The sequence below is a fragment of the Mycteria americana genome, chromosome 1 (genome assembly GCF_035582795.1).
Source record: "Mycteria americana isolate JAX WOST 10 ecotype Jacksonville Zoo and Gardens chromosome 1, USCA_MyAme_1.0, whole genome shotgun sequence".
Lineage (NCBI taxonomy): Eukaryota > Metazoa > Chordata > Aves > Ciconiiformes > Ciconiidae > Mycteria > Mycteria americana.
The window spans coordinates 76,595,785-76,609,502 of record NC_134365.1 but is presented as its reverse complement, the minus strand read 5'-3'; the positions used below and the strand labels follow the sequence as shown (position 1 = coordinate 76,609,502).

The 13,718-nt window shown below is 40.2% G+C and overlaps 1 protein-coding gene across 3 annotated transcripts in view; it reads left to right on the top strand.

Annotated features, from left to right (window-relative positions):
• The window catches only part of ITPR2 (inositol 1,4,5-trisphosphate receptor type 2), a 269,451-nt gene that overhangs the window by 119,594 nt on the left and 136,139 nt on the right, over positions 1 to 13,718 (top strand). For all 3 annotated transcript variants that reach the window (XM_075506773.1, XM_075506765.1, XM_075506756.1), the window contains 4 exons: positions 1,007 to 1,129; positions 2,880 to 3,080; positions 7,427 to 7,678; positions 9,281 to 9,406. In XM_075506773.1, the coding sequence (XP_075362888.1) occupies positions 1,007 to 1,129; positions 2,880 to 3,080; positions 7,427 to 7,678; positions 9,281 to 9,406 (702 nt within the window). The remainder of the gene's footprint in view (positions 1 to 1,006; positions 1,130 to 2,879; positions 3,081 to 7,426; positions 7,679 to 9,280; positions 9,407 to 13,718) is intronic.

Below are 13,718 nucleotides of genomic sequence, written 5' to 3'. Positions count from 1 at the left end.
GGCTGCCTGCATAGAACAGGTTTTATTAAGAACTTAATGTCTACTGCCTCAGGTACCTGAATGTCACTGTGCTATCATCCCATTCTGGAAATAGGCAAACTTTAGATCTGCAGTCACTGCACAGTAAGAAGTATTGATTTAATGGAGCTGCTGGCAGGGTATCTAAATTCCACTGTTGGGTACTGATGTGAGTGCTATTGTAGATACGTAAGATGGACAAAAAGCTTTCAAGGATCAAGTCTGAAATAATTTCTTTGTTTCTATGGTGGAAACCTCTATCCTAATTCCACTTGCAAGTTTTTCAGAAGATAATGTAATTTTGTACTGATTTAGTGGCATTGAGCATACAAATGAATGATCTAGACAGCCTTTTAAAGAGCACATCTTTCTAGATCTTATAGGAGGCATTGAGGAGGTAAAACCTCTTCTGGGCTACATTTTCCTGAGTGTAACACACTAATGTTATGATATAGACACTGGGTTCAGCTGTCTTCAGTAAAATAGTGCTTGTCCATATAGGTAGTTTATCAAATCATAGTTAGAATCCTGTACGAGAGAGATATAAAATGGGGATGAAACTAGACATATATTTGTGTGGGAGTATGTGTATGAGCATACATATAGCCATGTAGGTGTACACACACATGCACACATACATCTGTTTCTAAATGTAGCTATATAAAAGCCAAAGCTTTTCAAAAGCTTAACATCAATGTAGGCTAGAGAGCTTTTTTTGAAAATCAATCCACTTAGCACTTTTTAAAACTAGGAAATTATAACCATGGATGAGGAAATCTTACTTTGAGTTTGTGCTCTTACCTGTGACTCCCTATAGTCAAGTCGATTCAGAGTACGGTACAGCCACTAATGGACTCTGAAGGAAACTAGATCAGTGGCTTTTGCCAGAGGGAGAACTGGTTTGTTCCTGGCTGAGTTCACGTTGTACTGTTTTAACAAGTACATTTAGGTACACCCAGCTGATTTTGTTTGTCTTTTCTTTCTGCAGAGCGATGAAAAGATGAATGAAGTTATGAATCTAGCCCACACTTTTCTTCAGAATTTCTGTCGAGGAAATCCTCAGAATCAAGTTCTCCTCCACAAAAATCTCAACTTGTTCTTAACTCCAGGGGTAAGTATTTAATTTTAAGGAGAATATTATAACTGGAAGTAAATTTTTGGACTTGCTGAAAAATGATAGTGATAAATAAATAATTTCATTAAATTATGCCTTCTCTTCTCTCTTCTCTTTTCTTTCTTCTCTTTTCTCTCTTCTCTTCTCTTCTCTTCTCTTCTCTTCTCTTCTCTTCTCTTCTCTGCTCTGCTCTGCTCTGCTCTGCTCTGCTCTGCTCTCCTCTCCTCTCCTCTCCTCTCCTCTCCTCTCCTCTCCTCTCCTCTCCTCTCCTCTCCTCTCCTCTCCTCTCCTCTCTCTTCTCTTTGTCTTTTCTCCCTTACTGTTGCTCTTTGTCATAGTTTTTAATGTTGCCATTTTGAAAGTGGAAAACAACATTACCTGTGGGGTTTACTGGAAGTATCTATGAACATGTGTCACCTCATCACATCATGTTTAGCTTGACTCTGATTTATTCATCCTAACTCCCTCACGGATGGACTATAAGTCAAGGTAGAAGATGCTGTGACTATGCTGTCATGACTCGTGTGACAGCAAAATCAGACCCATACACTTTTGTTGATGATGCTTCCATTTGGTTCAACTAATCTAAAATTTGATCTTTTATTAAATCATTGTCTTTACAATAAACCTTTTTGTCACTGTCCCTTTGTGTATATATATGTATGTGTGTGCTTACAGATATAGTCATATAGAATGACACCTTTCTCAGTGGCAGATCTACTGAGCAAAACATGCTTTTATTAGAAAGAGTGTGAGTATTAGGATTGTAGGCCCCTGGCCTGTGTACATTAGGAAGCATTTGTTCTGTTATTTTTTCTTTATGCTGTTTTTGTGAAGTTAGTGGAAGGCGTTGAGTTGACCACAGTGGGAACCAGCGCCCAGACTCCATCCTATCCAACACTGACACTTAACTCAGGTGCCAAGTATGTAGCCTCCTTGCACTTGCATTTCTGTTCTTTTGAAGTTGACCTTCTGATCATCCCAGTTATTGTGGTTTTGTTCACATTGTGGAGCGAACTTGGTGTGGATTCCTTTCAGATGACACTAAACAGAAAGGTATACTCTAGGAGCACACCTGACCCTCATGAGCCTTCAGTCAAGAGACCAAGCTAGGGCAAGTTTGAAGCAAAAGCCCCAAGAATCCATAAATCTGGATGCTGGGTCCTCAGCAGCATCCCTTTCTTGCTACAGATCTGTTCCTCTTGTACCAAGCTACTCAGCAATAGAAATATAGCCTTAGGCTCCCTCTGTAGTTAATGTGGAAAGAGATGTTCTCTCAGAGAGTGATCAGACTGCACGTGCAACAATTTGCCTGCTGGAAATGCCTGCCTCTGTCAACCATAGAGGGAGCCAGAGGTAGCTAATCATCTTATTTGGTTGCCTCAGTGCAAAGTTTGATGGTGAGTGGGATGAATGTGGTCTCAGTTGTCTTGTATACTGAAGTCCCTACAGAGTGCTGTAGCAGTGTAGTGTGTGTATGTGCGTGTCTTCACCTTCCACATGGGCACAGATTTTGTTTATGTCCACTTTAGGACCATTTTGTACTCATAGGAAAGTGTGGAGAAATCCCATCGTAAATGAAAGCTAGGCCATAAGGTCACTGCTTAATCACTGGGCTGGTGCACGTTGGACTTTTCCAGTTTTCCTTTACCAATGTGCCTTTCTCTAGTCTAGAGTCCTGGGAATCTTTCAATCTCAAAACAAATCTGCTCTTCTTATAAGGCTGTTTTGATTTTAATCTGTTTAGCTCCTGGAAGCTGAAACTATGCGGCACATCTTCATGAATAATTACCTTCTGTGTAATGAAATTAGTGAAAGAGTAGTGCAGCACTTTGTACACTGCATTGAGACTCATGGCCGTCATGTGGAGTACTTGCGTTTCCTGCAGACCATTGTGAAAGCAGATGGCAAATATGTGAAAAAATGCCAGGACATGGTAATGACAGAGGTAAGTGAAGGGTTCATATGTTAATCACTTGTGCGATGTCTTTTTAACACACTAGTATTTTGAGGTTGCTTTTTTTGCTCTTGGTACCAATGGGATATAATGGCATCATCGCTTTAGAATTTTAAACGGTATCACAAATAATGAATATTTTAGCAGACGTTTTTGGGAGTTTAATCTAATTTTGTAAGGCCATCTGTATAACTACTAGAAAGAAAACATGAGCGTTAGCATGGTGATACAGAGATGTCTATTTGTAGATGGTGTAGCATGGAAATCTCAGAGTTACATAAACCTTCGTTTTCCTGTATTTTAATTTAGGATCCCATTTACGCACCAAACTTGCCATATTGTGGCATGGTTTTGCCATATAAGAGGCTCTTACCTCTATGGATTTCTCTAAATAGTGTTGTAGACCATTTTTTAGCACCTAACAATGTAACAATTCTAGGTACTATTTTCTGCTTTTGTTTCTTTTGTTCCAGAGCATTTCTGTGAGAGTCAGTAGAGCTACTCTAGCTTTAACTAGCTAGATTCAGAGTCTGACCCGAATTCCACAGAGTGGTTTGTGGACAAATCTTTATGCTATAAAGTTACTAAGAAATTGACTTCTCTGCAATTAGGATTTGATATATAGTGTGCATGATAAATGAAGTCTTCAACCTCCAGACACTCGTGCATTTAACTGTGATTATGTTAACAGTTCAATGAGATTAATACGTGGGTAAAGTTGAATACGGTGAAAAGTCCAGGCAGGATCACAGTCCAGGGAACATTTTTCTTTACTTTACAAAGCTCGGGTTTTTTTGTTTTTTTGAAGAGACATCTTCACAATGAAAACAGAGATAAGCTCTAGTCATGGTATGAACAAAACTAAACCCTGCTGAAATTTTGTTCCACAGCAACAAAGAGGAAAAACTTCTAATTAAGGAAATAAAGCTTCAGCCTACATGGATAACCTTTAATGGAATCCACCTCAACCTTTTCAATGTGACTGAAGTGTTTTAACATGCAATATCAATTACAAGCCTTTGATTTACATAATTCAAGCAGTTCTTGTGCCTTTGTGCTTTTAGATTTTTTCCCCTTCCACCACAGCTTCTTGTAGGTTTTTACTTCCTCATCAAACAAAATTTTTAGATTTTTCTCAATTTAAATACATTTTGTTACTGACCTATAATAGCACAAAGATAAATTGTCATATTACATTTTCAAGCTGATTGCATGATGAAAATCAAAATGAACTTGGATGTGACATTTTCATCATGAGTCCTGCAGGAATTTGCTGGGGGGAGGGAGCACCCCTATTTTGATGAAAGAGGGTAAGATGATGATATGCTTTAAAAAAACAGGAAATTACAGGTAAGTAATTATGATTTGTTAGAAAAGGATGGTAATAGTGAAATTTGAATGGCGCTTGAATGGCAGTCCAATGTAAAGGGAACAGTGTAGCCAAATGGTTGGAACTTGCCACGGAGTCAGGATAGTTTCTCAGTAGATGACTGAGATGTACTTTGTGACCTTAAACAAGTGGTGTAACTTTTTCTGTGCCTCCAGATGGGGCATGTAAACAATTTACCACAAGACAAGATAGAGTAGGAGTGTACAGCATGCCTCAACTACTCCTGTGTTTTCTTTTACCCACGGGAAGTATATTGTAGCTTATTCCTGTTTACTGGGACTAAAGGATAAGCTGATCATATCTACATGTTTTAGAAAGTGCATACAGATGAAGGAGCACCATTGTGAAAGAGTACTTTCATAAAATACACTGAACATTCCCAATCTGGCTTATTCACTTGTTCTCATATCCTTGGTCCCCATGTCTGTAGAGTGCTAGTAATGATGTTTACCGACCTGAAAGGTTCCTTAGGGCACTTTTTCTCATTACAAGCATGCTTTGAGGTTCCTGGAAGAACAGTGCCTATCAGTGCAAACATTATTACAAAAGGGAAAGCAGAATTTACTTTTGAAGCAGATCAATGTGGCAGCAGAGTTTTCTATTATCTGTAGTATTCTGGAGTGATACATTGCAGAGCGTCAGCAGCTGCTCTGATACTGACCAACCTTCATTATACTTCCATAGAGTTCTTAACTTGTTGAAAATATACTTTAGTGGAAGAAAATGCTGCCGGTTTGTTTTGGTCCCTGCCCCCCGCCCCCCCATCACTGAGCTCATGATGCTCAGTGAGAACTTTGGCTAACACTGGATACTTCTCTTCCTTTTCTGCTTTTAAAGGGACATATTTTTTCTCTGCTTGGGTCAATGTTTGGATGCCCTTCACAAATCACATTTAAAAGTGGATAACTTTGGGGAAGGGGATGACATCTTCTTCTGTCCTTGCATTTACGATGATTACTTTGTCCCCCTTAGCTGTTCTTGTGCTGATGCAACATCGTCTGCTTTGGTTTGTGGTTCCTTACAGTCAGTATGTAGCAAGCATGCCATGCAGCATCACGTTTCACAAATTCACTATCTCCTGGTATTTCTTCCTCATTCGTCGGTGATAGGTACATGAAAGGATGAGGGCTCAGTTTGACTCGATATGATTAAATATCAAGCAATACTGATACAGATTAGGTCTGGATTTGACATAAGAGTGTAACTCTGGGGAAACCTGGAAAGAGTTGTCTTCCCTCTCCTCTGTACACAAGTGGAAAATAAATATGGGAACGTGGTGAACCAACTTAGTAGAAAGTGACAGAGCATGTACCTTCCCAGAGGGCTCCGTGTGGATTTATTTTTTTTTATTATTTTGTATGTTTGTTTTATTATTTGTATGTATGTCCTAAGAGCATAGTATTCCAGACATCAGTATTAAAAAGTTAGGTCCATTTTCCAACATTTTGAATACTCTTCCCCCCCCCCCCCCCCCCCTTGAGTGCAACGAAGGTATCTGGATCCCTGTACTGTCTCCTTCCTCCTTCCCAAGCACTTTTCCCTTTAAAAACTTTTTTCTGGACTGTGGATTGTCCAGAAAATGTCTATTTTGAAAAGTCACTAGTAGAAACATTTTAGAAACCCAAAGATAAATGAGAAAATAGGAATGGCAGGAAAGACCGAATTCACAATTCAGTTCATTCAATTGTCAAAGTATAAATAAGCAAGAAGCAGGGAAAACACAATCAGAAAAGTTGTAAATTCAAAATTTGAAATGTTGAAACCCTGGAAAATGTAATGAAATGTTTCTTGACTTTTCATTGTGGGAGACTAATTTTCATTCCTGCTCTTGCTGCCTTCCCATTTCTCAAAAGCTCCAGCAACCTTTATTTCTACCCTTGAATTCAGTAAGCTAGGACTTCATGTCGCGTATAGTAGACTTGGATATGTCAAGTGCCTTATTTACAAAATGCATACAGCTGTTGTGCTGCCCAGGTGTATTCCGTACTAGGAAGGGTTTATGGGAGCTTATTTTCACCTGCATTGAGAGTGCATTATGCTTAAAAGGAAAGTGATAGAGAGAAGACAGGGCTACTGTCCTGTCCCAGCTCCACTCGAGCTCACAGAGCAGCACTGGCAGTAGGTATATTCAGTGTATGGGGCATTCAAAACAGGGTTAGAGCAAAACTTTTTGTGAGATCTGCTGAGATGGGGCTGCCAGCGTCCACCTCCGGTCTGGATCCTCTTGAGATGAGCAATGCACTTGTAGCAAAATCAAATATTTATCACATACACCAGTTTTTTGTTAAATGGAAGTGACACTGACACTGTCAAGTGGCATGACACTGACAATGTCAAGACCCACCTGCCAAATTTGCATAGGTTGGGAAGAGTCGTCCTCTGGTTTTGATGCTGAGCAAGGGCACAGAAGAGGTTGGTTAAATTCTGGGTGAGCCACAGGCGTTTTGTGTGAGGTAGCATGGAAGATTTAATCTCCCTGCACCTCAAGTCCCTGTCTATAAAACAGAGATGATAATGCATCCTGGCCTCACAATAGGGTAATTAATTAACTTCAAACAAACATTGAGATGGTAGGAATAATAAGGATGGCATACTGTCTTAGCTAAACACAGAGCTACACAGAAATTAAACTTCAAATTCACCTCGCGTTAGCTCACTCCTTGGTGAGTTATTCCAGATTTGCACTTATGTAGATAAGAGCAGAAGTTTGCCTTGGATATTGTTTTGACATGTGCATTTGGTAAGCCACATCAGACTAATTTTTTTTTTTTTTTGGGGGGGGGGGGGGGTGTTTTTTGTTTTTTTTTTTGCTAGACAGTCTTTGCATGCTTAAAATAAGAAATTAAGAAAATCATAGAATCATTTAGGTTGGAAAAGACCTTTAAGATCATTGAGTCCAAAATGACTGCAGTGCAGAGTGCTTAAAACTTTGTGGTATCTTTTTCAGCTGATAAATGGCGGTGAAGATGTGTTGATATTCTACAACGACAGAGCATCATTTCCAGTCCTACTCCAAATGATGTGTTCAGAGCGAGATCGAGCAGATGAGAGCGGACCCTTAGCATATCACATCACTCTAGTGGAATTGCTAGCGGCTTGTACAGAAGGAAAGAATGTATACACAGAGATCAAGTGCAATTCACTCCTGCCACTGGACGATATAGTGAGAGTAGTGACCCATGATGACTGTATACCTGAGGTAAGATTCACTGAACGAGGAAGCAGACTTATTTTTAGAAACTCAGAAAATATTTTGTTGTTTATAATATACTGACAAGTTGAATATTTGCACAGAAAACAGGCTGGAAATAGGTGGTGTTTGTTAAGGTGAATAAGTGAGACAGAATAGCCAGTATTTTCTTAAATAGAAAATTCCTTGTCCCTTGTGCTTCAATTGTCAGCTTTTTGGGGCAGACACCTTGTTTAGTTTTCCTAGGTTTGTCCAGCCACTATCAGAGTTTAATGCTCTGATAACTTCTGGCTGTAGCTGCAAAGACTCAGCTGAGTGGTTTGTCAAGCCAACATTTTGCCGCTACCTGAATTTGTTGGAAATGATGGGTAACATTCTGGCAATGCTGAAGTCAGTGGGAGTTTTGGGTGAAGTCTCATTTTATTAAATTCAATTTCAGTCCAGCAAATGTTTTTATTCACTGCATATCGAGGCCCAATTCTGCAGCTACTACCGGTCATGCTTCAGCAGGACTGTGATACCTCATGCTGATCAGAAGGGGAATGTTTGCGACAAACCTGATGTGATCAAAAGAAATCTTTTCACAGTCTTTGCAAGGAGCTTGCTTTGGGCCCGTGTATCGGTCAGATGGATTTCTGCAGGCTATCTGGTGGAAAAATGTGGCTCATCTCAACAGAACTGGGACCTGCAGGAGTAAAGACTCCTTCCATGCTGTGAAAAAGTCCCCTTGTGATCAACTGATTCTTTTCTTGAAAAGAAAAATGTTTGCTTTGGTCAAAAGTTCCTCCTAACATTAATTTCAACAGATGCTAATTTAAAAAAGCCCAAACAAATGAAACCTAAAAGTCTGATGTGAGTTTTCTCCCGACTGCATTAAACATATGCAACTATCTCCTCTCCTTTGACCTTGACAACAAATTTTCAGTGTATCTGTGTATGTTTATATTTAATCCATACATTTCAGGCACTGGGTATCCATTTTTATGATGTGCACATGCAGACTTGTAATGCAGGAGAGGAGTGAGACTGCAGTCCTCCTGTGAAGCCCTGTGCTGCTGTGGCTGCAGTCCCAGCGCTGCACAACCTTTCTCTTCCATTTAGAGCCGAGTTACATCCACCCTGAATGCAAGCGCTGTGTTAGGATGGTGGGAATATAGGGATTGCAGTCCCAGCTCTGCTAAAGACGTTTTTTTTTTATGTTTGGCAAGCTTGTCACAAGGCATCAACCCACAGCAGTCAACTGGCAAGTGCAGGGTGTCCTGCATTTTGACAGCTCCTGGCTTTGGAGCCAGGCCCTTGTAGTCTTAATATCATTTAAATATCAGATTTATTATTGGTTTGTTTTGAGGGGGTTTTGTCATTACAGTAAGCATGTTTGCAAAACCTTTCCATTTTTCTTCATGTGATCTTTCAGTAAGTACGTTAATGCATTTGTTGCTGTGCTTCTCCTTAAATCTTCAGAACTGAACATACGTCTTATTACTGTTACTAGTTTTTTTTCGTATTTGAAGGATCATCTTTATTGTTTGGTATTTTTGCAGATAGCAAACGTCATGTTAATGGTTTTTACTGTTCCATTTCATATTGTTTGTGTTTTTGCTGTTCCTGCAGGTGAAAATTGCCTATGTTAATTTTGTTAACCACTGTTACGTGGACACTGAAGTGGAAATGAAAGAAATCTATGCCAGTAACCATATTTGGAAGTTATTTGAGAACTTCCTTGTTGATATGGCAAGGGTAAGGTTCATGAGACGTTAAATATTACAGTATAGTCATGGGTGGCAACTGAACTGGCAATACCTTTTTTTGGTGAACTTCTTTTATTTTATTAACTATTTTTTTTCAAAGTTGACAATAGAAGAGGTGTGGTTTGTTTTTGTTTGGTTTGGTTTGGTTTGGTTGTGTTTTTTTGTTTGTTTGTTTGTTTTTTTTAACAAACAGTCACTTCTATGTTATTTATCATCATTTAACCTGCTAATTACTAGTAGTCTTCTCTTTCTAAAAGGGCATCTTGGAACCCATGTTCCTTTCTCCTTTCTTCCAGAAAAATAAATTGGATGCATGTACAGGGTTGAGAGTCTGTGTACATCTTCTGGCAGCGTGTGTTAACATGTCATTACGGCGGTGACTAAAAAAAACCAACCCCACATCTGTAATCTTCTTGCTTTACTCTGTTAGCACAGTGAGGATCAGGGATCAAGAAGTTCTTTGGCTCATGTTCCTCCTTTAGTCTCACTTTGGCCTGTTTTTGTCTTTTATTCTACTGTCACTACATTCTCACCACTGATGCAAAAGGCAGGTGTAGACCTATGGTCTTTCAGAATACTAATTCATATATAAACTATAGGCTGCAAGGTGATGAGGCACAGTTAGTACCGTAGGCATTCAATTCCTGTGGACCCTAGTGAGCTTCATGGTGTCATTACTTGTTGAATTAAGTTTCAAGTCAGAAGTTGAATTAAGCTTCCATTCCCTGGTATTTTGGAGACAGAAAATGAGGGAAATCTTATGACTTCCGGAATGATAAAATACAACAGTAGAGCCATGAGGGGAAGCTAGTGTGACATAATGATTACAGCTTACATTACATATCCTTTTCTAGCAGGTAGAGCTTCTTGTAAGAGCCTAATATTAATACCAACTAATGGAGTTGCTCTTTCTGCTCAAAAAGTAGAACCACAGGTTTTTGGTGGCTGGTGGACTGTATTTGATCCTTGATGCTGGACAGTATTTTGGAGGTGTTATAGAGCATGTTGCCATAGTGCATGCCTCTTCTCCCAGTCCGTGGTCCATTACGTTTTATAATCCTTAAGTTCTCACTCCTTGCGTTCTTCATTTTGTTGAAATTAAAGAAAAAAAGGTAAAATAATCTCAGTTCAGTCCTGCAGTGGACATTTACCCCAAAGTAATAGTGTGCCACAAAATAATTTCTTTGAAACCTATTGAGAGAAAATACCATGAATTATGGCCAAAAGAAGAATGAGTGCAAAGGCTTGTGCTATATGACAGGCACTGGGACCTGTTAATTTCTCTTATGGTTGGGTTTTTTCTTTTTTTTTTTCTTGGGGACAGGTTAAGACAGGGATGTTTGTGCTCTCTTTTTTTGATGGTAGCCATTTTCAGCAGTAATGAGACCTCTACAACCCCTGTTTTCCTGCTGTTTGTCTTGTCTCTGTGGTCGTGTTCTACAGTGAAAACCCTTCTGGACAAACCAAGCTCGTTTGAAAATTAAGATCAGAAACCTTCTTGGAGGGGGATTCTGATTTTTAACCTTGCTGGTTTTACCCCAAGAAGTATTTTCTCCTGTTTAATTCCCTTTCTGGGTTGCCCTTTCCTGACGTGTCCTGGCCCTGACCCTCCAACAGACTACCCTCCCTAGCCCTTGAACGTGACGAATTTTCTTTGCCCTTCGGCTAGAAGCAGAGACGTAGAAAGAGGGCTCTGTCCACAGTTCCCTTCATGAGCCTGGAGACAAACTGTACCATGCCCAATGATGCGGAGTTGTCCTGATGCTAGTGACTACTGAGCTTGTTTTCACATGCCCTTCTCATAAGAGAAATTAGACTCCAGGTCTTCAGAGGTGAAGAGTGTATTATTAGTGCTGTATTTTGTGTATGTGTGTGCTGTTGGCGCTGAATGGCAAAATGCAGGTTTATTTTGCTCTCCGGCAGAGCCCTCAGGGCCAGTGCCTAATTAGTCCTTTTAATTTCCTGGTTAACAGCTAAAAGAGCATATCAGAAGTGCTCTGGCCTGCCCTGCTCTTCAGCCAGGTCCCCATGGGCAGCCGTATCTTCCAAGTTATCGAGTGTATTTGTTCAGGTTTGGTTTTCTGGGGCCCAGGCAGAGCCCTTGTGTTATAAATACATCAGCGTTATGTAGCTATCAGGACAGTTAGAATGCTGTCAGCCTCATGAAAGATGTTACAATAGCTTTCAAAGCATTTAGAAAAAGAGCCCTTTGATCCTCTGTGTTCCAGTGAGCTAAAAGAGATGCTTTTGCGTGGGGGAAGGGGAAATGCTTTTCTTTTAGCTGCTACAAATGCCTGTCAGTGGGTGAGTTTGTGAGCTTTGAGTCTGAGTCTGTGATTAGAGAGCACTAAGGTGAAAGAATCCTCAGGTTGGATTCTTTCCTTTTTTATAAAAAGAAGAGTAACCAATTTTTTTTATCTGTTTCTGCACCCAGGAAGGAAATATTTAGTCCCCAACTGTCATTCTCTTTCAACAACGTGATACATTGCAAAGCAGGCATGAGGCGGATTCATGATAAATTCAGTTTGCCAAAAGCAGTCGCGCTTTCAAAGACACCGTGTTTCTACAGCTTCTGCCAGCCTACTTTCTCCCGTGTATGACTTAAAGCGTTGCGCTAAGCAAAGTGGGTGCTGCTGAAGGAAAGGCTTCCCTTTCCTACGTGTGGCCCAGCCTGTAAGTCAGCAGCTGTAGTCTGAGCAGGATTAAAGAAAGAGCCAGGATATGACAGCTGTAAAGTCATCCTGGCTTTCTCCGCAGAATTTTTGAAGTATTATTCATGTGAGTTTCGGTCCCAAAGCCTCTTAAGGGGTTTTTAAACACTGCTTTCTCAATCTTCATCTCCATTTCATGCATTTCAGGTTTTTTCTTCCATGGGGAAACGTTTTTCAGTCCCCAAAGGGCAGAGGGATAAGAACAAATGAGAGGATTTCCGAATTCCTTCCTCGCTGGGAGTTTTTCAGACCGGTTTTGGAGCAGAGTGGTATCCTCACATATGGCTCTGCTTTTTAGACAAGCGAAGGGGAAAACTTAAAAGCGTTTTGGAATTTAGTTTTGGCAATTTCTGAATTCACCATGCGAGCACTGCACAGCTCCCTGTCTTCCCATTGGGATCACAAGCGCTGAGCCTCAGAGCTACTGGTTCCAGCATGCAGATTGATCAAAAGCAGAAGAACTGCAAGAGTTTCTTAGTTCTGTGATTTTTTTTAAGAAAAAGTTTGGATTATTAACTGAATCTTTGTTACCTCCATGAGGACTCGGGGTGATAGTGGTGGTGTCATAATTTTCCCAAAACTGAAGGGCTGAAGAATTTGCTATTTCAGTTTAGCCACTGTTGCTTCTCTGACCAAAATCTTTCCTTTCCTAGGGTGATAAAAAATGCACTACGTGGGGGCATGACTTGTTTATCTGACACATTTTAGAAAAGCAGACAAGCCAAGCTCCTCAAGATGCCTCATTTCTTTAGGTCTCAAGTTATCTTTGGTTATTCCTCTGCCTACCATATGACAGTGCTTGTGTGTTATACTCAAAATGCCCTTGTGTTCCTGTGAGCTGTATCTTCCCCTGAACGTCGTGGGTGCTTTTGAATGTCACCTTCCTTAAAACGCTCCTGGAGAAATTGCTGTCTTGTAGTGTCCAAGTGTGACTGGTGCTGTGCAATTAGGGAGCATGTTTGCCCCCTGTGAGATTGAGGTGCTGTGGATTATCTTTCTGCTTCTGTCACCAAGTTTTCTCTGTGACCTTAAGCAATTCACTCAGCTTCTCTGGACTCAGTTGCCCATCCATAAAGCGATGCGATGGTAAGCATGTACCACACAGGTTCATGATTGTGTGTTAAATGCTTAGATAGTAATGTGAAGGGTATAAGCGAAATAAATTCTGTTCTCACATAGATTCCCTAGAACATTACAGTAGTCTGTGGCTTGCAGAGGTGAAAGAGAGAACAGCTTTGCCTTTCATTCCTTGTTAAACATGACAAGAACTGCTTATTTAAAGGCTGTTGAAGAGGTAGTATGAGTATAGTCTGCACTTATTTGTTCAGTCTTGCCTTTCTCACTGTTTGGCTCTCTCTAGGCTCCTTTTAGTACTGTTCACACTGACATATGCAAAGTCAACATGAATCTCTATAGATTTTCACAAATTTTGAGAAGAAGTAAAGAAATACTGAAGGATGTGATCCACCTCAGTAATTTTTTTGCTTTCTTTAAGCATGACATCTTTATGCAGCAACAAACTTTTAGTGTTGTACCAAAGGGTGTCTTCAGGAATCTTTTGTACAAATCTTCCCACATCCTCCCACCATT